The sequence below is a fragment of the Pantherophis guttatus genome, chromosome 9 (assembly GCF_059756535.1).
Source record: "Pantherophis guttatus breed Tessera chromosome 9, ASM5975653v1, whole genome shotgun sequence".
NCBI lineage: Eukaryota > Metazoa > Chordata > Lepidosauria > Squamata > Colubridae > Pantherophis > Pantherophis guttatus.
The window spans coordinates 2,079,320-2,105,000 of NC_142071.1; the positions used below are offsets into that span (position 1 = coordinate 2,079,320).

The following is a 25,681-nucleotide window of genomic DNA, read 5'->3' on the forward strand; positions in this document are numbered from 1 at the left end:
CATATAATCTTTCCTGAGAACAAAAATCTATAAGGTAAAAGGTAAAGGTTCCCCTCGCACATATGTGCTAGTCATTCCCGACTCTAGGGTGCGGTGCTCATCTCCGTTTCAAAGCCGAAGAGCCAGCACTGTCCGAAGACGTCTCCGTGGTCATGTGGCCGGCATGACTCAACGCCAAAGGTGCACGGAACGCTCTTACCTTCCCATCAAAGGTGGTCCCTATTTTTCTACTTGCATTTTTTTTTACGGACTTTCGAGAACTGCTAGGTTGGCAGAAGTTGGGACAAGGAACGGGAGCTCACCCCGTTATGTGGCGCTAGGGATTCGAACCGCTGAACTGCTGACCTTTCGATCGACAAGCTCAGCATCTTAGCCACTGAGCCACCACGTCCCTTATAAAAATCTATAGCAGTCCCTAAATAATGAAAATATTCCCTCTGAGCCTTAAGTATTTTAGAACAGGGGTCTCCAACCTTGGCCACTTTAATTCCACGGGGAATTCTGGGAGTTGAAGTCCTCCAGGGTTAAAATGGCCAAGGTTGGAGACCCCTGTTTTAGAACATAGAACAGGGAATTCGTTATTCCAGGAAGTGGAATGCCGTACCTGAATGTGTTTATCTGCAAACAAATCTTCCACCAACGTTCGATCCACTCTGGTCATGCCGGCGTGGTGAATGGCAAATCCATAGGGCAACAAGTCTTTAAGCTCCAAATTCTATATACGGAGAGAAAACAGCAATTGTTTGTTAGAAGACCAAGAAGAAAATTCTTCCCAATTCACTGCCCTATGATAGCAACGTTTGGAAAAAGCCAGAAAGTATTTGATTGGTCTCCGACAGAAAGCCACTTGAAGAGACTGGAAGCGTTTGAAATGTGAGTTTACAGACGGCTGTTTCGTATGTTTGTTTATGTTGTTTTATGTTTTATTAAATTTATATACCGCCCTATTCCCGAAGGACTCAGGGCGGTGAATAGGCACAGAATAAAATACATAAATACAAAAGTTAGAAACAATTTAAAACCAAATTAAATAATTTATCCCCAGACAATTAAAAATCCCAATAATTTAAAACAAATTAAAATTTCAGTTTAAAAATTTAAAAGGGGAGAAAATTTACGTATATGTTGGATCGACAAAATCAGAAATGAGATGGTGATAAGCCGCCTGGGAAAGCCAAAGGAAATCATCAAAAAAACCATTAGAAAGCAAAAGTTAGAATATTTCAGACACCCAGAAAAATACGGCATCCTTCACTTAATCCTCCAGGGAAAGATTGAAGGCAAACGAGGTCCAGGCAGAAGGAGGACATCATGGCTTCAAAACCTTAGGGACTCGTTAGGACAAAACTCAACAGCACTTTTTCATACCGCTGTTGATTAAAATAGGATCGCTAACGTCCGATGACGGATGTGGCACAAGAAGATTTGCTAGGTGCCCATCCCCTTGTTAAAAGGGCTCATGGAGGCCTGCTTTGCGTGCCATTCCAAGGGATAGGCTGACTTTGGCTAGTAAGAAAGAAGTACAATTTTCTACTGGAAGTTTAAACAAGAGCAAACCTTGCATCTTTTAGAAATATGGCTCTATCTTCTCGCCCTTGGATTGGATTTTTTTTTTTTGTAATACAAGTTGTCCTCAGCTTATGACCATAATGGAGCCCAACATTTTTGTTGCTGAGACAGTTGTTAAGCGGGTTTTGCCCCACTGTACAACCTTCCTTGCCGCAGTTCTTAAGTGAACGACTGCGGCTGTTAGGTTAGTGACTGAATCTGGCTCCCCCATTGACTTTGCTTCTAAGCTCACCAAAGGAGCTCACACGACCCTAGGAGCCTGCAACCGTGGGACACAGTGATGGTCGTAAGTATGAGTCAGTTACCAAGTGTCTAATTTTCATCACGTGACCATGGGGAATGCTGCAATGGCCGTAAGTCGTGAAACTTGGTCGTAAGTCACTTTTTTCAGTGCCGTTGTAATTTTCTTGGTCACTAAAAGAACTTGCAAGTCAACGACAAAGCTGTACTCTTGCACATGACTGTTTCAAATGGTTTATTACTGCAAGAGCCAATCTGGGTCAAGAGGTTTAGTCTTCTGAGCTTTCGGATTTGAGAGAGAGAGAGAGAGAGAGAGAGAGAGAGAGAGAGAGAGAGAGAGAGAGAGAGAGAAAGGGAGGGAGAGGGAGAGAGAGAGAAAGGGAGGGAGGGGGAGAGAGAGAGAGAGAGAGAGAGAGAGAGAGAGAGAGAGAGAGAGAGAGAGAGAGAGAGAGAATGAGAATAAACCTGTGGTCCCGGTGACCGACCCAGATCGGATCCCGCAACATTATTGTCAGGACTGCCATCCTGCTACGCTATGCGTTGCCTGCTGGCAGTTTGCCATGCTTGAAAGGGAGGGAGAGTTGCGGGATGGGACAAAGGGATGGGGGTGGGGTGGGGGTCGCATGAGAGGAATGGGACCGTCCAATGGGATCCATTCCAAGGTCACACGGTGGAATGCAGAACCAACCAACCCGTGAAGACAGGCACAATTTGTAAACACCTAATCGGACACTCACAGATAACCCAGAGGAGGAGGGAGGTGGGAACAAGTGAACTGTATGCTTTGGGCGCGAAATCTTTAGATCCGGCTTTGCTTCTAGTGCAACCACTCGGCTTTAGTCAAATGTACTTTTGGCAAACCAATAGCCTCGGAAGTCTTTCTTTTCTAAGTGGCCAAGCTGGGAGGGCTGACATTTATCCTGGGAGACGCGTGTAATTTGCCTTCGTTCAGATTTTATTATTTTACTTGGGTCCAGTTTGTCCAAAGCCTCTTTTTTTTTTTTTTTTTGAAATCGGCATAAAAAGCGTTGGAAAATATGCACCTTGCACTGCTCGGCCTCGGTCCTCAGGACCTCCGTGGAAGCCGAGCCCTCTCGCAGGAAGAGGCCCAGCGTGTCTTTCTCCAGGCACATATCTCGGATGGCTCGCGCTGTCTTCCCCGTCTCCTTTCGGGAGTGGACGAACACAAGCACCTGATTTCAAAACATCGGAAACAAAACCATTAAAACGGAGTCGCCCGTTCAAACCAGAAACATGCCTTTTAGGTATCCTATCAGAGGATTTATGATAAAGCGAGTTTAAACCAGAAAGAGTTCAAACCAGATACCTAAAAACATGCCTTTTAAGTATCCTATCAGAGGATTTTGATAAAGTGACCACATATTTAGTGTTACACATACTGACGGCAGCAAGGATTACATATGCTAAATACTGGAAAAATATGAACATCCCATCGGACGAGGTTGTTAATTAGAAGAATTTGGGACTGTGCTGAAATGGACAGGCTAACTTTAAAAATTAAAGATAAAGAAGATTCAGAATACTATCGGACATGGAATAAATTTTATGAATGGATAGAGAAAAGAGGTAGAAAATTAGAAAAAGTAAGATTATGAATGTTAATATTTAAAGTATTGAAAGCAAAGAGGTATATAATTAAAAACATAGTAATTGATAAAAATGTAAACAAGCTAATGTATGAAGAAACAAAAATTTAAATTTTTTTGGTTATATTACTGCTATTGTATTATTACTATTAGTTTGTGTGCTAAGATTTACTACCAACTCTCGTTGGTTTTGTTCGATTTGTAAATGATACTCTGACAATGCCTTGTTTTTCAAAAATGTTTATGAATGAAAATTTACTAATTTTTTTTTAAAAAAGTTAAAAAATTAAAAAACGGAGTTCCCCACAGGGGCGCTGAGTTTCCATGAAGAATGCTAGAGAGAGTTGAAGACGAACGAGGCACCGAGAACAAGGGAGGAAATCTGCAGCAAAGAATCAAAGGTGCTTCTCACAATGTGAGAGGAGCCTTGGTAGTACAGTGGTCTAAGGCACCCTGTTATTAAGCTGGTTATTAAGACCAGCTGCCTGCAATTACTGCAGGTTCGAATCTCCCCAGGCTCAAGGTTGACTCAGCCTTCCATCCTTTCTAAGGTAGGTGAAATGAGGACCCGGTTTGTGGGGGCAATAAGCTGACTTTGTATAAATATACAAAAGGATGAAGGCCATTGCTTAGCACACTGTAAGCCGCCCTGAGTCTCCGGAGAAGGGCGGCATATAAATCAAATTAAAAAAACGAAAAAATGTATCCAGTTTTGCAATCCCTTCATTATCTTTTTTTAAACATTTTTTTATTAGATTGTATTTTTATAAAATACAAAGATAAAATACAAAAAACATGAAAGCAAATAATAGGACATAGCAGGGAGGAAAAGGGGAAAGAAGTGTTAGGAGTGGAGGAAGAAAGGAAAAAAACACATTTCTGTTGCAGTAGAATAAAGCATTAACATCGAATCACAACTTTTTACTTTTCCAAAATAATATAAACTAGCCATTTCTATATGCAACAAATCGATCTAATCAGTAAAAGTCCAAATCAAAGTTTTGGGTTTTTTCCCACCTCAACCACAAAGTCCAGAAGTACCATCAAAAGTACTTATATTCTTTTTCTTTAACCAAAACGATCAATTTACTACCTTCATTATCAACAAGATTAAATTCGTGGGGAAAGTGAAAGGCAGTCCAATCCTTCGTACCTGGTTCTTCCCGGCATGCTCCATGATCTTCTCATACACGATTTCGTTCATAATCTGAAAGCGCTTGATGGCTTTTTTCTCTGTAATTCCCACATAGGTCTGCTCCAGAGGAACGGGGCGAAAACTACGAGGAGACAGGCAGAATTAAGAGAGCTCAAGATAACAACAACCGGCCTTGCAAATCGTAAATCAGAGATGTAAAAATCTGTGTATAGCCAAGAGGTACATTGCACAGCTCCTTGTTCTGTTTGACAGAAACAAGGCAACCAATATTAAATTTTTCTACCTTTTATCTCAGGAATTACTGTCTGGTTAATCCCCTCTGCTGGTTTGCTCTAAATTGTCTTCCACATCATTAAAAAGAGTCAGCTAGCGGTTAAGGAACCCAGGCGAGAAACCAGGAGACGGTGAGTTCTAGTCCTGCCTTAGCCATAAAAGTCAGTTGGGTGACCTTGGGCCACTCACAGGGTGGTTGTTGTGTGGAAAATAGGAGGAAAGTGTGTTGAATACGTTCACTGCCTTGAGTCATTTGCAAAAATAATAAATGTGGAATACATAGATGGGTAGATAGATGGTTAGATAGATGGTTAGATAGATAGATAGATAGATAGATAGATAGATAGATAGATGATAGATAAATGGATGATAGATGGATGGATGGATGGATGGATGGATGGATGATAGATAGATGGACAGAGATAGATGATAGATAGATAGATAGATAGATAGATAGATAGATAGATAGATAGATAGATAAATGGATGATGGATGGATGGATGGATGATGGACAGAGATAGATAGATAGATAGATGGATGGATGGATGGATGGATGGATGGACGGACAGAAGGAAGGAAGGAAGGAAGGAAGGAAGGAAGGAAGGAAGGAAGGAAGGAAGGAAGGGACTATACTGCTGGGAGAGGATGCTTAAAGGAAGATATGCATAACACACCTATATTTTCTTAAAAGTTTAAGTCTTCACATTAAACGACACAGTTCAGTTGCTGTTCCCCTCCAGGTGGCAGCATTTGTTGGGCTTTAGTATTAATTGCATAGTTTTTGTGTGTCAATCCACCCAGAATCATCTGTAATTGGGCAGTTTAGCGTTCTGCTAGACACACAAATGGCCCCACATTGTGCATTCAGTAACCGTTCGACATGACTGCCATCTTCCACCACATACCTGTTGTCAAAGTAGAACAGTCCTTTGGTGGGTTCCACCCTCAGGAAGGTAGCCACGTCCTCGTAGTTCGGAAGGGTGGCGCTGAGCCCGACCAGCCGTACGTCCTCCTGGGTCATCTCGATGTTGCGGATGGTTCGGGCCACCAAGGCTTCCAGAACCGGCCCCCGGTCGTCGTGGAGAAGGTGAATCTCATCCTGCCCGTAGGAGAAAGGGTGACTTCCATATGCATAGCAAGCCAAGGGAGGTACAGTTGCCAAGAGCCATAGCGATGGCACGGTGGTTAGAAGGCAGTATTGCAAGCTAGTTCACCGCCCACTGCCAGGAGTTCAATCCCGACTGGCTCCAGGTTGAGTGAGTCTTCCATCTTTCTGAAGTCAGTAAAATGAGGACCCATTTTGTTGGGGGCGAGAGGCTGACTCTGTAAACCACTTAGAGGGCTGTAAAGCACTGTGAAACGGTGTATAAGTGCTACTGCTATTTTCCTTCTTTCCTTTCCTTTCCTTCTTTCCCTTCCCTTCCTTTACTTCTTTCCCTTCCCTTCCCTTCCCTTCCTTTCCTTTTCTTCCTTTCCTTCCCTTTCCTTCTTTCCCTTCCCTTCCCTTTTCTTCTTTCCTTTCCTTTCCTTCCCTTTCCTTCTTTCCCTTCCCTTCCCTTCCCTTCCCTTCCCTTCTTTCCTTTCCTTTCCTTTCCTTTCCTCCTTTCCTTTCTCTTCCCCTTCCCTCCTAGTGGTTAGAATGCAGTAATGCAGGCTAACTGTGCCCACAACCAGAAATTCGATCCTCCTTTCATCCTTCCGAGGTCGGTCAAAAGAGGACCCAGATGGTTGGGGGCAATAGACTGACTCTATAAACAACTTAAGTGCTATTGCTATTTTTTTTCTTTCTTTCTTTCTTTCTTTCTTTCTTTCTTTCTTTCTTTCTTTCTTTCTTTCTCTCTCTCTCTCTCTCTCTCTCTCTCTCTCTCTCTCTCTCTCTCTCTTTCTTCCTTCCTTCCTTCCTTCCTTCCTTCCTTCCTTCCTTCCTTCCTTCCCTCCCTCCCTCCCTCCCTCCCTCCCTCCCTTTCCTTTCCTTTCCTTTCCTTTCCTTTCCCCTCCCTCTTAGTGGTTAAAATGCAGCATTGCAGGCTAACTCTGCCCACAGTCAGGAGCTCAATCCTCCTTCCATCCTTCCGAGGTCGGTCAAAGGAGGACCCAGATTGTTGGGGGCAAGGGGCTGACTCTGTACACCGCTTAGAGAGGGCTGTAAAAGCACTGTGAAGCGGTATATAAGTCTAAGGGCTACTGCTATTCCAAAAGACCACACTGCCACGGGTGAAGGATGCCTAGATCCCATTTGATCCCAACCAGAAGCTTGGGAGGGTCAACTCACCAAGATAATGAGGCGCACCAGCTGGGTGTAGGTGCGCTCCCCTCCTTTGCGAGTAATGATGTCCCATTTCTCTGGGGTGCAGACGATGATTTGAGTGGCGTTGATTTCTTCTTTGCACAACTGGTGGTCACCGGTCAGCTCGGCCACAGTGATGCCGTAAGTGGCCAAGCGCTGCAAGGAGGGAGGGAATAGGCATTCCATAATAAACAACCCCACAATTTAAGTAGACTTTTTTGAAACATGCCACGTTCATTGGGTGAGTGTTAAGACTTAGCACAACTGGTAGACCCCCCACGGTCCCAGCTGTGCTCCATTTGGGTGCATGTCTTCTACGAACTCAGAATCAACTCTTTGTCAGGGTTCCGACGGATGCCCTAATTAATTCATGAGCCTCGAGCCAAGTTTCAAAAGAAATCCAGTTATTTATTAGGAGCAACATGTCGGCACATACCCAAGTGGAGTCAACTCTGCCCCATGTAATTTATGTCCCAACTATGACCCTGTTTCCCCCCTCCTCCCAAGGTATCATAAATCACATTCTCCAACGGAGCACTTTCCCAGGCTGTAGAGACCACACCTCTCCAGCTGGCTCTGGTAACCTAGGCTGCGACCTTGAGAAGGTATGCATAGAAATTGCTTCTGGTTGCTGCCGTGTTGCTCCGTCAGTTTCCCCCCCCCCTCCTATGGCAACTCAAGAGCAGGGTAGGAATGCTTTACAAGTTGACACTCTTCTTACCTTTCCAAAGCTGCCCACCATCTCCTGCACCAGGGACCTCATGGGTGCGATGTAGATAATTTTGAAGTCATCGATGTTGATTGTCCCATCAAGATTGATGTGCTTTCCGATCTCGCGCAACATGCACATCAAAGCCACGTTAGTCTTCCCGGCACCCTGGATTATGAGAGAGTGTCAGAGAGAGCAGCAAATCCTCATTCCCACTGTAACCCCCAATCCCTGCCCTATAGAACGCACAGACAATTTTCCAAGGAGAAGACAAGAGATTCAAGATTCTTTATTTATTGATTAGCCCTTGGGCCATATCAAAGTGCAAAGTTCCAGAAACAAATTATTACTAAAATTTGATCAAAGCAATTTAAAATGGAATTGGAATAAAATATGATTTAAAATGAAATTGGAATAGAATACAATAATTTAAGATATAGATAAAATATGATAAAATTACTGCGTTTCCCCAAAATTAAGACCGAGTCTTATATTAATTTTTGCTCCAAAAGACACATTAGGGCTTATTTTCTAGTTAGGTCTTACTTTGAGGGAAATACGGTACTAAATAAGTTTGTCTGGTTGACGATTTTAACTGGGACTTATTTTTGGGGTAGGGCTTATATTACAATCATGCTAGGACTTATTTTCCAGTTGGGTCTTATTTTTGGGAAAACAGGGTATATTTCGGTGTCACGAGAAAACAAGAGTGCAGCCTTTGCCTTCCCAAGGTGTTCTGGGCTACAACTCTCACCAGAACTACCTTGGGCGGGATTGAGAGTGTTTGGGTGGGTGGGGGGGTACTTTTAACTCAATGCATCGAAGAGTGGGGAAAACTCAGAAAAAGAGAAAGTTGTCACTTGCCGTGGGGGCACACAGTAGCAGATTCATGTCCGTTTCGAGTGCAGCACGGTAAAGTTTGCTCTGAATCCTGTTCAGGGTTTTGAACCCTTCAAATCCAGCCTGGGCGTATTTGGGGAGCTTCTCCACAGGAACGAGTTGCTGAGGAAGAGAATGAAGAAAGAAGAGACGTGACTGTGATGCCAAAACAGAGGTCAGCATTCCGAGCAACACACCCATTGAAAGCAGAACTCCGAGGCAGGTAGAATTCCTCAAACAACAGGTTTATTGGATATATCATATCAGCACAGCGGGTGAAAACCAACTCTGAAAATTCCCGCGGTTTTCACCTAATTAAGAGAGTAAAAAGTTCCCCCCTTCCAGATGTCACCGGTCACATTGTCCAGTGGAGGTGCTGGAAGGTTGCTTGGTCACTTCTCTCTTCCTCTCCTACCCACCTCTTAATATTGTTAGTAAGACCCCACCTAGAGTACTGCATCCAGTTTTGGTCACCACACTATAAAAAAGATGTTGAGACTCTAGAAAGAGTGCAGAGAAGAGCAACCAAGATGATGAGGGGACTGGAGGCTAAAATGTACGATGAACGGTTGCAGGAACTGGGCATGGCTAGTCTAGAGAAGAGAAGGACCAGGGGAGACAGGAGAGCAGTCGTCCAATATTTGAAAGGCTGCCACAAAGAAGAGGGAGTCAACCTATTTTCCAAAGCACCAGAATGCAAGACAAGAAATAACAGATGGAAACTGAACAAGGAGAGATTCAACCTGGAAATAAGGAGACATTTTCTGATGGTGAGAACAATCAACCCATGAAACAGAAGTTGCCTTCAGAAGTTGTGGGAGCTTCATCACTGGAAGCTTTCAAGAAGAGATTGGACTGCCATCTGTCAGAAATGGTGTCGGGTCTTCTGCTTGGGTGGGGGGTTGGACTAGATGACCTACAAGGTCCCTTCCAACTCTGTTAATCTAATCTGACCTTGGTTCCCACAGGAAAACTTTTTTTCTTTTGACAGATCAGTCATTCTATCTACTTGCCCCCTTCCCTTCCCCCACTCAGGGCTTGTGGCAACTATGAGGCAGCAAAAGATGGCTCCATCCAGATTTGCTTCAGAGTTGACAACGGTAGGGAAATGAGAGGTCGGCTCACCTCTTCTGATCCGAAGGGCTTGGGCTTAAGGGCAGGGACGTGCACTTCCTCGTAGCCTTTGCGCTGTTTGCGGAACGAACCGTCGGGCAGTTGGCATCGCTTGTTGGCCATGAAGTGGCTTCCTTGGGCAAATACCAGGTCTTCCAGGTCCAACACTTGACGAGGGGCCAGGGCCTGGGATTAAAGAAGACCATCGAGGCAAAATGTCACTGGGAGATAGAGGACTTTAGATGGGGAAAGAAAATGGAGGCATCAAGCCAGCCTGAAGTTCCCTCAAACCATTCCTCCCACCAAATTACCTCTCCTCCTTGGTCCAGATCCATGGTTTCTAGGTCGGTATCCATGCGGGATTGACGGACACGCTCCCTGCGACAGCGTTCTTCCTGAAAGAGGAAGACAAAGTCAACAATTCCAAAGACAAATTCAACGTCGTTGCCCTCTCCCCTCCTTGGAAGAGCTTTATAGCTCCCGCTGCCTTAAGAAAGTTCAAAACATCCTAAAAGATCCATCTCATCCTGGGCACCCCCTTTTTTTTTTTTGAACTATTACCATCTGGCAGACGGTACAGGACAATAAAAACAAGGACAGATAGGCTGAAAAACAGCTTCTATTCCAGGGCAATAACCATATTGAATTCTACGGTATAGTGCAATATCGGGTTTTCAATTTCAATTATATAGAATGTAAAGGATGTACCATATTTTTCGGAGTATAAGACGCACCTTAGTTTTTGGAGAGGAAAATAAGAAAAAAGCTGATTGGCGGGTGGATCAGCCTCCTGGAATACCCCCAATCAGCTGTTCCCAGAGGTGAATTTTAGCAACAGGTTCCTTGGTTGTGAACTCTGTGCCTTGCTTTTTTTTTTTTTCTGCCTCTGAAAGCCTCCGAAAGAGAGCTTCAGAAAAAAAGCTTCTGAAACTTTCAGAAACGCGGCACTAGGGATTTGAACCGCTGAACTGCCGACCTTTCGATCGACAAGCTCAGCGTCTTAGCCACGGAGTCCCTCTATAAAGCACTAAGGGGTGATATATAAGCCTAAATGCTATTGTTATTGTCGTTTGTTTTAGTAGTGCTTAAACTGTGCACTTTTCTTAATGTAGCAATGCTACGCATCCAAAAACTAAGCCACACGGTGCAGCTGTATTGCACAAAGTCAATCCTGCTTCTGGATAAACCTGCCTTGGTGCAATCATCCTTTTCATAAGGTTTCCCCTCTTTATCGTGACTCTCAAAATTCTTACCCGGATCAGATCTTCCTTCTCAGTTTCATGCAGCTGATACAGGAACTTTGACAACTCGGGGTCCGATTCCATCTTTCCCATAATCCTCTCCTTCTCGGCTTCGCTCTGAGCACTTGCCAGGAGACTGCAGTAGAGGACTAGCAAGAAAGCAAAATGTCAGTTGCACATCACACGCACACGTATGGCTAGTCCAGGGGTCTGCAACTTTAAACACTCAAAGAGCCATTTGGACCCATTTTCCACAGAAAAGAAAACACCGGGAGCCACAAAACCTGGGTGGGCGTGGCCAACTCAACATCACTCACTTCCACCAGTCACATGACACCCCGCTAGCCACGCCTACACAGCCGGTCATTAGAGCAGAGAACCAGTTGTTAAAAAACACCGGGAGCCACAAAACCCTTTTGACATCTCTCTCTCTCCCTCCCTCCCACCCCTCTCTCTCCCTCCCTCTCTCTCTCTCTGTATCTCTCTGTCTCTGCCCTGGCCGCTTCACCATCCAATAGATTCTTGAAATCCGAGCTGGGTGGAAATAAGGAAAGCCCAACTCTCCTCTGCTGTGTGTCTTCAAAGGACCTTTTGTGACCAGATGCCACTTCTTGAGAGTCCCAGAAAGTAACATCCCACATTCCAGCTGTTAGGAAATGATAATTACTAACTTGTTGGGTTGGCAATATATAAAACTTCAATATAACTTTAAGACTGCATTGCATCATTCTGTGTCCTGATTAGCTCTGTAACCAATGTCCTTAAGAGGAAGCTTGAAACATGGTTTGTTTCTCTTCGCTGCTCTTTGCTGAATGTTGCTGATCATTACTGCTATTTGCTGTGTTTGCTACTGTTTGCAACTGTTTATTGTGTATGACTACGACGCCTGGTAAGACGACTTTGTTATTGGAATATCCCTGGACTATTGTTTTACTATCTACTGCTTTATCTGTGTATGACCTGGACTGTTTATTGGACTGTGCCTTATTGCTATTTCCTGAAAGTAAACACAACTCAGTGTATCTGTGTGTTGGCTGTGATTATTTGCAACTGCTCTCAGTCGCTTTCATGTGCACACCCTTGCTACTCCAGGGTTGCTCCGCGAAATCAACACCAGCAACATATACTCACTCATCATTCTGTGCTGTCTCAGGACTTTAATGAAGTCAAAGGTGTTAAATCCCAGGAGCAGGACCAGTTGGTTCTCACACTCTCGGTCGTCGCTGGCCGTCTGGAGAAGGAAGAGAAGAAAAACGGGTAGAGCTGGCTGTCGGTTTGAAACGATTTCGTCTTATGTGGAGAATTCAAAGGGTAGAAAAGGGTGGACAGAGCCACGGGGGCAGTCAGGAAACAGAAACACAGGGTGTTGCAACTTTGACTGGCAGGTGGGTGCCCTTCAGGAGTTTGAGGCGATTTTACCAGCCCTCTTTGGACGTACCATTAGTTGCATTTGGGTCTGAATTGGAAACACAATGATTGACGGGGCTTCCCTGTCTAAACAAAAGTCTAAGGAACTGATAGAGCTCAGGAAGACAAGATGGGAAGGTGTAGAATCCTGACTGGGAAGCCAAAAGACAGAACTTTTCCCCAAAGCTTTCCTGATTCCCATTTTCAGAGATTGAGAAATTCGTGGTGTACTTCAGTGAAAAGAGAAAATTTCCTTCCTCTCTGAGTTAAGGGTTGATGGGTTTTTCACATATGCACATTTGTGAAAGGTTGGTCGGATGGTATAAATATACATAATTTATTTTATTTATCAAACGTATATACCACCAATCTAGTCAAAGGTGACTCTGGGCAGCTTTCAGACACTGAAACACTGTATGAAACATTAGAACAATAAAGATCTTACATTTAAAGCTACAATTAAAGTTAAACGAAGCAGGGTGGAGAGGGGAAAGGTGGGGTGTTCTCTATTCCATCGGCCACCTCCGACGTGCCACGCCCGCATTGGGGTCCCAATCTAATTGGCACAGCCATGTCTTCAAGGCCTTTTGGAAAGCCAAGAGGGTGGGGGGTGGGGGGGCAGAACTGACATGGGAGGGAGGGACAAGATGTTCCAGGGGGCAGGAGCCACGGCAGGGAAGGCTCTTCTTCCGGAGCCCCAAATATTAAGCCAGACCCCATCCCTCTTTCCCCTAAAACAGCAGGATCGAGATCAGAGCATCAGGGCGAAGCAAGCAAGCGCACCTTCAAGATTTCCAGCACTTCGTCTGCCTTTTTTTGGGACACGATGGCGTCGTCATAGAAACGGCTCAGCTGGCGTTGAAGCCAAAAGGCGTCGATGTCTCTGGGGTGCAGATCTTTCTTCTTGGAGCACATCAGCTCACCGGAAGCCACCAGCTGGGGAGAAACACCAGGACTCGCACCCTGAGCTTTGCTAAGAACACCCCGAAGCCCAAAGGCGACACTAGGAATAGGCAGCCTCTCTTTTTTCCTGAAATTAAAAAGCACTACAGGGAATCCTCGACTTACGACCTTTGTTTAGTGACCGTTCAGTTACAACGGCATAAAAAAAAAACCTGATTTGTGATTGTTTTCCACATAAACCATTATAACATCCCTGTTGTCACATGATCAAAATTCGGCCACTGGCATGTACTTGTGATGGTTGCAGTGTCACATGATCCCCTTTGCGACCGTCTGACAAGCAAAGTCAATGGTGGAAGCCAGATTCACTTAAGAATTGTGTCACTAACTTTAACAATTGCAGTGATTCGCTTTAACAACGGTGGCAAGAGAGGTCGTAAAAGAGGGAAAGTTTGCTTGCAGACATTCTGCGAGCTCCGCAACTTAAAATTTTAAAATCCAGCATGACGACAGCAAAAACAACACAGCTAATTACAAGTGGGAGACGGCTGGGAGGGCCCATTACGCACGCAATGGACAAATTGATTAATGGCAGATAAAGGCAGAGATCTCTGCAATGGTAGTTTAATACTCTGACGATGTCAGCAGATGGCTGACAAAAGCTTAGTAAAATATTTTTTTTATTATTATTTTAAAATTTTAAGTTCCGGAGCTCGCAGAATGTCTGCTTCTTTCTTTACATACATACATACATACATGCATTACATACATACATACGTACAAAACAAATCTTGCCCCCTAGATTTTATTGTCATGTTATCTGAATGTGGTTATAAAATTGCAACGGAAATTTTTCAATTGTGTTCGTGAACTACCTGTACTGACATACAGTAGTGGCCAAAATTGTGGAAACCTTTTGGGAAAAGTGTATTTTCTAAAACTTTTTTTTTTTTTTTGGAGTAGTAAACATATATCAATGGAAAGATAATTTAATCACAAATGTAATGCAATAACTTTTATGAAGGATTTGCTATTAGAATAGCGGATAGTTACAGTATAAGGAAGAAAATTGAAACACGTAGAAAAAAAGAGATATACAAAAAATATCCCCATGTCAGTTAATCTTTAGTTGGGTAACCTTTAACATAAATTACAGCCTTACGACATCTTCCCATGAGTGAACCAAGTCTTTTAGTTCTGCAGCTGTTCTAATGTGAAACCAAGATTGAATGATGGCTTCTATTAACTGGGTTTTATTGCTGGGTTGCTTCTGACTAACAAGTTTCTTTAGTCGGCTCTATAGATTTTCCATTGGGTGAAGGTCTGGGCTATTCCCAGGCCATTCCAGCAACGGAATAGGATTATCTTCAACCCCCCCACCCCCCAAGTGGTGTTATTAGCCATCAAACTTCAAAAAAAAATTGACGTTTTTCCCAAAAGGTTTTCATAATTTTGGCCACTACTTTACATAGGAACAACTGATTCTCCGGTTATTCAAACCCTTTTCCCACTGTCAGGATTTTTCAGGTCAAAGCTTACGGGTGGCTAGCCTCCGATTTAATCAAACTTAATTTTTTTTATTTTTTAAATCAAAAGGCCTCGGTTTTTCCGGGGACTCACGTTCGCTGAGAGGGTGCAGCGTACGACGGCTTCATCGCCTTCCAGATCTTCGTCAGATGCTTCATCCCGAACTTCGCCATAGACATCTTCATCGCCTTCCTGTTGGTGCACAATGGCTCTTTTACTTAATTATAGCCCCGCCAAGAACAATACATTCCTCAGCAGTTTTCTGGGTTGGCGGCCCAGAGGGAGGAGAGGGAGGGGAGTGGGGGCCTTTATGCACGATGCAAACGGGGTGGTGACGGTAGTGCTTGTGCCAGTGGTGGGTTTCAAAAATTTTTACTACTGGTTCTGTGTATGTGGCTTGGTGGGCGGAGCATGGCTTGGTGGGCGTGGCAGGGGAAGAATACTGTAAAATCTCCATTCCCTCACCACTCCTGGGGGAAGGTTACTGCAAAATCCCCATTCCCTCCCTTATCAGCTGGGACTCGGGAGGCAGAGAATAGACGGGGGTGGGGCCAGTCAGAATTTTTACTACCGGTTCTCCGAACTACTCAAAATTTCCGCTACCGGTTCTCCAGAACTGGTCCGAACCTGCTGAAACCCACCTCTGGCTTGCGGTGACACTAAGACGAGCCAGTCATGTGGCCCAGTGGCCAATAGGCCACAGGCCATTAGTGGGCCGTGGCCCATTGGTTGGGGATCCCTGTTCTACAGCACAGGAGCCTCCATGCTCACCTCTTCGTCAGACTCAAACTGTACATTCACTCCATAAGTCTCATCGATGTTGTCATCTGCAAAGGAAACCGAAAGGTTTCGGTGAGGAGACACAAGTAGAGGCAGTTCTCCACTTAGAACCACTCATTTAATGACCGTTCAAAGTTACGGCGGCACTGAGAAAAGGCGACTTGTTCTTTTTCCACACTGACGATCGTTCCAGTATCTCCGTGGTCACGTGATCGAAATTCAGACATTCGGTGACTGACTCATATTTATGACACTTGCAATGTGCCTTTTGGCCTTCTTGATGAGCAGTCAATGGGGAAGCCAGATTCACTTAACAACCGAGTGACTAAACAACTGAATGTCCTCCAAGAATGTGTCCGAAATGGCCAAAATTAATGAGATCAACAGCTTGGGTATCAGACAATTCTTAGCTACGCGTCATTTCAAAATAGATAGATAACCCAGTTTCTAACTTTATGAAAAAGGAGGCAAAATTTCTATCTCTGTCACCTGCACGATTCAACCTTAACTCACACAAACCTACTTTAGGTTAGCCTCAACTTACAACAACTGTCTCACTTAGCAACAGAAATTGCGGTCGTAAGTTTAGGACTACCCTGTTTACCTCAAAATAAGACATTTATTTATTATTTATTTATTAGTTTAATTTATATGCCGCCCTCCTCGGAAGAGTCAGGGAGGCTTACAATGCACTTATAGCAATAGCCTTCATTCTTTTGTATATACCTGCTTAGTAGGGCTCCTCCCCCCCCAAAGCGGTGTTCTTTTTATACAAAGTCAGTTTATTGCCCTCACAATCCGGGTCCTCATTTTACCTACCTCGGAACGATGGAAGGCTGAGTCAACCTTGAGTCTGGTGAGATTTGAACTCACACTAATTGCAGGCAGCTGGCAGCTAAGTGCTACATAACAGCACTTAGTCCACTGCACCACCAAGGCTCTACATCCCCTGATCATAAGCCCAATCGGGCTTTTGAGCGCATGGCAATAAGGCCAAGCGCTTATTTCAGGGTTCAAAAAAATTATAAGACAGGGTCTTATTTTCGGGGAAACACGTTACCTGTATCTCATATCTAAACTAAAAAAAACAAACTTAAATTGTGTCGATCCTCAGCATAGTTGCTTCATCCATACATTACTCGTCTTGGTTGCTATTTCTGCATTTTGTCCAGATTGGGATCCACATCTAAATGTTTTCAGACGTGAAGCTCATCCTCCCTTCCCCAACTGGAGTTTAGCAACCCAAAGTTAGCAACCCAAGAACTACAATAGCTCAATCTTTTTTTAATTTCTTTTTTTTCAAATCTTATAGATCTCATGGTGAAATCATCAAAATCTTCTAAGATTTAACCATCTTGGAAGCTTTGGGGCTTTGTGACAAGAAACAACCATCCACAAAACACCCACCCATCCCTGACCCTCGGCAGCAAACCAAATTTGTCCATGCAACCTCTCACCACCACATCCTGTTTGATCGAATCAAGAAAATCAAAAAAATCATACTGTACTGTAAACTGCTCCCCCCCCCACCCCCGTCCTAATTCAGAGCGCAAAAGCTAAAAGGCACTGAGGCCGCAGATTATACCCATATTCTGGATCTCCTTGTCTCCCCCATAATCTGTGATCTTCTTGCCCAGATTAACCAGTACGTGGTAACGGGTGTCGTCTGTTTGCCCCAGCAAGAGGTCGATTTCTTTTCGCCGTTCCTTGTCTCGTAGCTTCTCATTTTTCAAGACAGCCAGCACTTCATCGGCAGCTCCGCAGAGAATGTCTCGAGGCTGCAAAACAAATAATAATAAATGGATACCGTTCCTTCTGTGCCCAGTTTAAGGGATGAAAACTTGAGAAAATTTACCCTGTATCATAGGACATACCGTGTTTCCCCAAAAATAAGACCCTGTTTTATATTTTTTTGAACCCCGAAATAAGCTCCTGGCCTTAATTTCGGGGAGGTCTTATTATTTTGGGGCGCATGGAGCAAGACAGGGCTCCTCTTGCCGCCTTACCTGATTTCCAGCTCTGTCTCCCTAACCCTAACCAGAGGAAATGGCGGGGACTAGCTGCACATGCATTTAAATATTTTCGGGGAGAACTTATTATCCGGGGAGATCTTATTTTCAGGGAAACACGGTATGTGTGGGACTGCATGTGCCCGTATTTGCCCCAACAGGAGAGGGCGCATGCAGTGAACAAAGTCATCTTATAAGATCCAGGAGGGTTCCTTTGCTCACCCCCCCACCCCAAAATACAGTTATTCTCCACTCCGTAGGCCTTTAGAAATACAATTATGAGCTGGCTGCTTTCTTGAGCCTTTGATTGCATATAGTCTACTTTAGTTCTGCCGCTAGTTCATTGCCTTAGTTTTTAATGATATATGTTTTCATTTGGTAATTGTTTTATTATTTTTGCATGCCACATTGTCTGAATTAAGGAGCCGTAAACATGTTTCGGAAAGCGATAAGCATTTGTGGAAACACAATATAATTGGAACCAATTCTTTGATAATACTTCAGATACACCCGAGCAATCACGGTTAAAAAAAAAAAATCCTTTGTGTGATCTAATCTAAAACATCCAAATTGACAACGTATTACTTATATATTAACTTATAAAGCAATATATATTCTGATGATGATCAAAACATATATGTAAAGTTTGGTGTGGGTAGGTTGGTGGTGAGAACTTGTTTGTCTTTGTAATGTCTTTGTATTTTTTGTATTGTCTTTATATCTCTGTTTAAAACTCAATAAAAAAAAATTAAAAAAAAAAAATCCAAAGTCAGTTCAGGAATCATATCTAAGTGGGGTTATTGAAAAAAGACTGGATTAAGTTATCCTTAAAAAGATAACCAAAAATGTGATGGGGATTATAAGAAATATACTTTATAAATGGAGAAAGAAGACAATTGAAGCAATGTTAAAAAATTAGGATTTGAAAGGCGGATGGTGATACTGTTTATATATATTATGTATTAAGAAGAGATTAAGATAAGATAAAAAAGTAGAGAAAAACAATGTCATGGCAGAAAATGAAAAATGTAAATTGTGTTTGGAAAAAACAAAGAAGATTGGAATAGATCATAAAAATCAATATATAATTATGTCATAAGTTGTAAAAGATGTGACCTGTTCATAAAATATGTATGTAAAAGAAAAATTTAATAAAACTTGTCTAAAAAAGATAACAATGAGGCACCAGCTTGTTTTCTTTAGTACAGCATGTAAATATTCAACATTTCAAGAGTCCCAGAAAAAAGTGGATCTCCCAAACTTTGAAGTAGCTTCCAAATGACACGTTCACTTCACTCAGCTGACAAAAACAGCAAAAAATAAAACGGTTGATCATCTTAAAGTGTTAATGTACCTCTATTTTATTTATTTCTTAAAATTTATTGACCGTTTGATTCCAGTGGGCTCTGGAGAAATGGTAAAGAACTTCACAAGCCGATCTGATTGTGTTTCTACTCAAGAGCTCAATTGTGGTCTCCTATAGCTTTTGCACAAAAATGCAAACACTGGGTGCAAAGTAGGAGTAATTGTGAAAGCTCAGGTAGGACAAATGCTTTCGCAGCACCTGTTTTTCCACTCACCTGATCCCCCAGAGCTGCCTGAATGAAGCTCAGTAAAACTTCATAGGTTTCCCGAGTCTCCTTCGTTTTGGGTTTATAGATAATTCCTACCATCTCATCAATACCCTCGGAAAGCAGTGTGTAGCCTTTCATCTTGTTTATGTCATGCCTGTCTTCATCACGTTTGCGCCTCCTAGGAAAACCAGGAGGAAGATTAGCTAGCACAAGAAAATCTATCTAATGTACAGTCTTTCTGAGGATTTATATTATACACAAAGGCGCATATTCTCTCTGTCCCAATCAAAATTATTCTGATGTGAACAGTACTTTAATTACTCTGTATTCAGCCCAGGATCCTCCTTTAAAACTGCCCAGTCACTAGAAATCCATCTCTTTAAACATCCATCCTTCCCCCCCACACACCCCCATCCTCTCTTTTGGTAACAATATTCTTATGCCAAGTTATTGAGAAGTTAAAAATCTGTCCTGCAAGTACCCTGGACCTAAACCATGTAGGGCTTTATAGGTGAGTACCAGCACCTTGAAGCGGATCCGGAGGACCTCCGGTAACCAGTGCAGCTCGTGCAGGAGAGGTGTTACACGGGAGTAACGAGGAGCTCCCATAACAACCTGCGCGGCCGCATTCTGGACCAGCTGGAGCCTCCAGGTGTACCTCAAGGGCAGCCCCATGTAGAGGGAATTGCAGTAATCCAAGTGGGAAGTAACCAGGGCATGAGTGACCATGCGAAGGGCATCTCGGTCCAGGAAAGGGCGCAACTGGTGCACCAGGCGAACCTGTGCGAAAGCCCCCCTGATTAAAATGCTATACCATAGAATTTCAGTCAACTAAATATGATATCAATAGGCAGCAAACACATCATTCTTTGCTTACTTTGCTCTTCTTTCTTCCTGCATCTGGGGCTTGGTCCTTTGGGCCTTATCACCCATGCGGGTGCCTTCCAGCTTCCCAACCAACGATAAGACCTCTCCCGTAGGCTCATCGCGTCTGGTCCGGTCAATCAGAGACCGGTCAGCTTGAAGCACAAGATTAGAGTTCTGAAAGAATTGCCGCACAGACAGACACGAGAAGGGAGAGAGAGAGAGAGAGAATCAGCAAGGCTATACTTATGACTGCATGACTATAAGTTTGTTGCTTGCATCCTTACAATTTATATTGTTTCCTAGTATGATTTGATTGCTTATTTGTACCCTATGACTATCATTAAGTGTTGTACCTTATCATTCCTGTCTTTTTATGTACACTGAGAGCTTCTGCACCGGAGACAAATTCCTTGTTTAGCCAAATTCAAACTTGGCTAAATAAAGAATTCTGTTCTGTTCTCTATTCTATTCTATTTTTTCAATTCTATTCTTTATTCTATTCTATTTTTTCTATTCTATTCTCTATTCTCTTTTTTTCTATTCCATTCTTTTTGTATTCTTTTTTTCTCTTCTCTTCTTTTTTTCTCTTCTCTTCTCTGTTCTATATTTCAATTCTATTCTCTTTTTTTCCTATTCCATTTTTTTTGTATTCTCTTTTTTTCTCTTCTTTTTTTCTCTTCTCTTCTCTGTTCTATATTTCAATTCTATTCTCTTTTTTCCTATTCTTTTTTCTACTCCATTCTTTTCGTATTCTCTTTTTTTCTATTCTATTCTTTTTTTTCCTCTTCTCTCTTCTATATTTCAATTCTATTCTCTTTTTTCTATTCTACTTTTTTCTATTCTATTCTATTCTGTTTTTTCTATTCTTTTTTCCTCCCCTATTCTATTCTCTGTTCTACATTTCAATTCTATCCTGTTCTCTTTTTTTTCCCCTGTTCTCTTCTTTTTTTGTATTCTATTCTACTCCTTTTCTCTCTTATTTTACTCTATCCTCTCTTCTCAACGAGTTGGGTCGTTAAGTCGAGGACTGCCTGCAAAAGCCCTAGAGGACCCCCCTCTCCCCCCTCCCCCAGCGCCCCCCCTCCTTCTCTGGGCCCCAATTTCCAAGAAGAAACCCCCCCTAAGGTCGCCTGAGGATCCCCAGGAGAGAAGAGAAGCGAGCCAGGCCTCCCTCCTTCCTTCCCTCAGGGTGCCTGGAGCCACCTCCGGCCTTCCCTTCCCTTCCCAGGGCCGGCGAGGCCCTTCCCGTCCCCCTGAGGGGGCCCAAGGCCCACCAAAGCCCCTCACTCACCGCCTTGTACTCGTACTGCAGGCTCCGGGCGGTCACGTCCGCCATGGCGGCGCCGGCTGCTCGAGAGGGGGGACCCGGCCGCTGCTTCTTCCTCCTCCGCCCCGGTTCGGCTGGGCCTTCCCCGCCTTCTCCGGGTCTCTCTCGCTTTTCCCCAGCAACGCTTCCCTCACGCGCAGCCGGAAGGAAAAGAGGAAAAAAAAAACACCACACGTTTCGGAGCTTCCGGTTCCGGGTCAGCACCGGAAGTCCTTCCTCTCTCTCTCTCTCTCTCTCTCTCTCTCTCTCTCTCTCTCTCTCTCTCTCTCTCTCTCTCTCTCTCTCTCTCTTATTTCCGAGCTTCTATCGGCGGAGGGAGGGAGGGAGGGAGGAGAGCGTGACGTATGGATGCCTGGAGGGGACAATTTTTTTGCACGAGCGCTTAGACGTGCGCGACGGTGCTCTGGAGCAGGGCTCTCCTCCAACCTTGGCGGCTTCTGGACTTCAATACACGCTTGGCCAATCAAGCTATTCTATTTTGTTCTGTTCTGTTCTGTTCTGCCTTGTTCTGTTCTATCCTGTTCTGTCTTATTCTATTTTCTTGTGTTCTATTCCCTTCTGTTCTGTTCTGCCTTATTCTGTTCTATTCTATTCTGTCTTGTTCTGTTCTGCCTTGTTCTGTTCTGTTCTGTTCTCCCTTATTCTATCCTCTTGTGTTCTATTCCCTTCTGTTCTGTTCTGCCTTATTCTGTTCTGTTCTGTTCTCCCTTATTCTATCCTCTTGTGTTCTATTCCCTTCTGTTCTGTTCTGCCTTATTCTGTTCTGTTCTGTTCTCCCTTATTCTATCCTCTTGTGTTCTATTCCCTTCTGTTCTGTTCTGCCTTATTCTGTTCTGTTCTGTTCTCCCTTATTCTATCCTCTTGTGTTCTATTCCCTTCTGTTCTGTTCTGCCTTGTTCTGTTCTGTTCTCCCTTATTCTATCCTCTTGTGTTCTATTCCCTTCTGTTCTGTTCTGCCTTGTTCTGTTCTGTTCTGTTCTCCCTTATTCTATCCTCTTGTGTTCTATTCACTTCTGTTCTGTTCTGCCTTGTTCTATTCTGTTCTGTTCTGCCTTATTCTATCCTCTTGTGTTCTATTCCCTTCTGTTCTGTTCTGCCTTATTCTGTTCTGTTCTGTTCTGCCTTATTCTATCCTCTTGTGTTCTATTCCCTTCTGTTCTGTTCTGCCTTATTCTGTTCTGTTCTCCCTTATTCTATCCTCTTGTGTTCTATTCCCTTCTGTTCTGTTCTGTCTTGTTCTACTCTGTTCTGCCTTGTTCTATTCTGTTCTGTCTTGTTCTGTTCTGCCTTGTTCTATTTTATCCTGTTCTGTTCTGCCTTTTCTATTCTCTTGTGTTCTATTACCTTCTGTTCTGTTCTGTCTTGTTCTATTCTGTTCTGCCTTGTTCTGTTCTGCCTTATTCTATTCTCTTCTATTCTGCCTTATTCTATCCTCTTGTGTTCTATTCCCTTCAGTTCTGTTCTGCCTTGTTCTGTTCTGTTCTGCCTTATTCTATTCTGTTGTGGTCTGCATTCTGTTCTGTTTTGCATTCTGTTCTGTTCTGTTCTATTCCCTTCTGTTCTGTTCTGCCTTATTCCATTCTATTCTGTTCTGTTCTTATTGGGGGGTTGGGGTGGAAACCCTGAAAAAGCAGGGTGCAAATACTGTAAATAGAAAATAAGGAACTGAATCCTCTGAGAAAACCCACGAAGGATCTGAAAAGTGTGTACGTCGCTTGACAGGGGCTGCTGCGGACTGGCTCTGCGAGCCGCCGGTTACCTGATCTCCTGGGTCCTTGCTCAGATGCTATGTTTGATTCTCCCAGTTGGGGCAGTCGAGCATGGAGAAGATCTCAGTCTTGATGAAGCAAAGTTCTTTGAGGACATGTCACACTGACCTCTTCCGAGTGGACCGAGGAGGGCAAGCTCTGTTTATATGTGTTCCACGGTCCCGTCACTTCCTTTGTAGTGGGACCAAAATAAAACCCCCAGCGTTCTGTCAAGAGACTCCGTGTCCAGGAGGCTGATGACTTGTTTACGCCAGAGATATTTTTAGATGTCACCAAAAGGCCTCAATTCACCAGTCGCTGGTATAAACCAGAAGAACCAAGACCCTTTGCGGCACTGTAATATGTGCCTCTCTTACAACAAATGACCTACAACCAAGATCGTACCCCGAATTGTCATAATCTTACACTCGGAAAAGGCACATTGGGAATTTATGCAAGGGGATGAAATGGGTGGTCCCCTTTCTCTTCCTTGCCCGTCAATTTGTTCAGCTACATAAAAGGTAAAGGTAAAGGTTCCCCTCGCACATATGTGCTACTCGTTCCCGACTCTAGGGGGCAGTGCTCATCTCCGTTTCAAAGCCGAAGAGCCAGCTCTGTCTGAAGATGTCTCCGTGGTCGTGTGGCCGGCATGACTCAATGCCAAGGGCGCACGGAACACTGTTACCTTCCCATCAAAGGTGGTCCCTGTTTTTCTACTTGCATTTTTTACCTGCTTTCGAACTGCTAGGTTGGCAGAAGTTGGGACAAGTCACGGGAGCTCACCCCATTATGCGGCGCTAGGGATTCAAACTGCTGAACTGCCGACCTTTCGATCGACAAGGTCAGCGTCTTAGCCACTGAGCCACCGTGTTCAGCTACATAAGGGGTGTCCAAACATGGCAACTTTAAGACTTGGGGACTTCAGCTCCTGCTGGCTGGGGAATTCTGGGAGTTGAAGTCCACAAGTCATGAAGCCTGTAGTACAGTGGACTAAGCACTGTTATTAACATCTGCTGCTTGCAATTACTGCAAGTTCAAATCTCACCAGGCTCAAGGTTGACTCAGCCTTCCATCCTTTCTAAGGTAGGTGAAATGAGGACCCGGATTGTGGGGGCAATAAGCTGACTTTGTATAAATATACAAAAGTATGAAGGCTATTGCTTAACGCATTGTAAGCCGCCCTGAGTCTCCAGAGAAGGGCGGCATATAAATTAAAGCAAAAAAAAATTTCAAGTCTGGAGACCTCTGAGCTACATGGATCTTTCTGCAAGGCTAAGTTGTCTTGGCAAGCATATATCCATATGGTGAGTCATTTAAAGGGCATTTAAAGGTGAGATACAATGAGCAGGAAGAATCACTCCTAACACTCCTCCTCTGGACCAATTTCCCCAGCCCAATTCTTGTAATTCTTAACCTCTTTCTCCCCAGACACGCACAATAAGAATCGCTGTTTGGTCTCTCTTCCTCAAAGGGACTGCTGGAGAGGAGATGCCAATCAAAAATAAAACATCCCCATCGCCCCCTGTTGATTCACCGTGGGAAATTCCAAATCTCTGCAGGCACATTTTATTTTAGTTTATTTTATTTTAAAAAATCTCAGTGTGACCCTCTCCCTAAATGGTTACAGGAAAAATATTATACAGTTAAAGAATTATATAGATAAATGATAGAGGTGAGATAGATAGGCAGAGATAGACGATAGATAGATAGATAGATAGATAGATAGATAGATAGATAGATAGATAGACAGACTGAGAGATAGATAGATTGAGAGATAGATGATAGATAGATTGAGAGACAGATAGGTAGGGAGAGAGATATAACACAATTCCTAAAACATAGCAGTAAACCTTTCGGGAACATAACTATGGATGGATGATAGAGGTAGAGATAGATAGATTATATATATATATAGAGAGAGAGAGAGAGATATGATAGATAGATAGACTGACAGACAGATAGGTAGGGAGAGAGAGAGAGAGAGAGAGAGATAACACAATTCCTAAAACATAGCAGTAAACCTTTCGGGAACATAACTAACTATGGCTTTGGAGGAGAGTTAGTTTCAACTTCCTTCTGCGATGGTGAAATCCACTCTCGGATGGCCCCCTGAGTGAAGAAGTATCTCCTTTTATTGGTTCTAAATTTATCAACTAAATTTATCAACTCCCTAAATGGTTACAGGAAAAATATTATACAGTTAAAGAATTATATAGATAAATGATAGAGGTGAGATAGATAGGCAGAGATAGATAGATAGATAGATAGATAGATAGATAGATAGATAGATAGATGATAAAGAGATAGAGATAGATAGATGGAGAGAGAGATACTAGAGATAGATAGACTATATATATATATATATATATTTAGAGAGAGAGAGAGAGATGATAGATGATAGATAGACTGAGAGATAGATGATAAATAGATAGATAGATAGATAGATGATAAAGAGATAGAGAGAG

General features: G+C 43.4%; 1 protein-coding gene across 1 annotated transcript in view; it reads right to left on the minus strand.

The window, feature by feature from the left end:
* SNRNP200 (small nuclear ribonucleoprotein U5 subunit 200) overlaps positions 1-21,664 on the minus strand; it is a 47,738-nt gene extending 26,074 nt beyond the window's left edge. The window contains exons 1-18 of the mRNA XM_060683319.2: positions 21,433-21,664; positions 20,152-20,315; positions 19,281-19,452; positions 17,277-17,469; positions 15,683-15,738; positions 15,005-15,103; positions 13,265-13,417; positions 12,206-12,305; positions 11,087-11,223; positions 10,145-10,228; positions 9,846-10,019; positions 8,706-8,843; positions 7,854-8,009; positions 7,118-7,288; positions 5,751-5,944; positions 4,570-4,693; positions 2,853-3,002; positions 605-715 (exon numbers count right to left, since the gene is read on the minus strand). Of these exons, the coding sequence (XP_060539302.1) occupies positions 605-715; positions 2,853-3,002; positions 4,570-4,693; positions 5,751-5,944; positions 7,118-7,288; positions 7,854-8,009; positions 8,706-8,843; positions 9,846-10,019; positions 10,145-10,228; positions 11,087-11,223; positions 12,206-12,305; positions 13,265-13,417; positions 15,005-15,103; positions 15,683-15,738; positions 17,277-17,469; positions 19,281-19,452; positions 20,152-20,315; positions 21,433-21,477 (2,421 nt within the window). The 5' untranslated portion in view covers positions 21,478-21,664. The remainder of the gene's footprint in view (positions 1-604; positions 716-2,852; positions 3,003-4,569; positions 4,694-5,750; positions 5,945-7,117; positions 7,289-7,853; positions 8,010-8,705; positions 8,844-9,845; positions 10,020-10,144; positions 10,229-11,086; positions 11,224-12,205; positions 12,306-13,264; positions 13,418-15,004; positions 15,104-15,682; positions 15,739-17,276; positions 17,470-19,280; positions 19,453-20,151; positions 20,316-21,432) is intronic.
* Between the last annotated feature and the right edge of the window lie 4,017 nt (positions 21,665-25,681).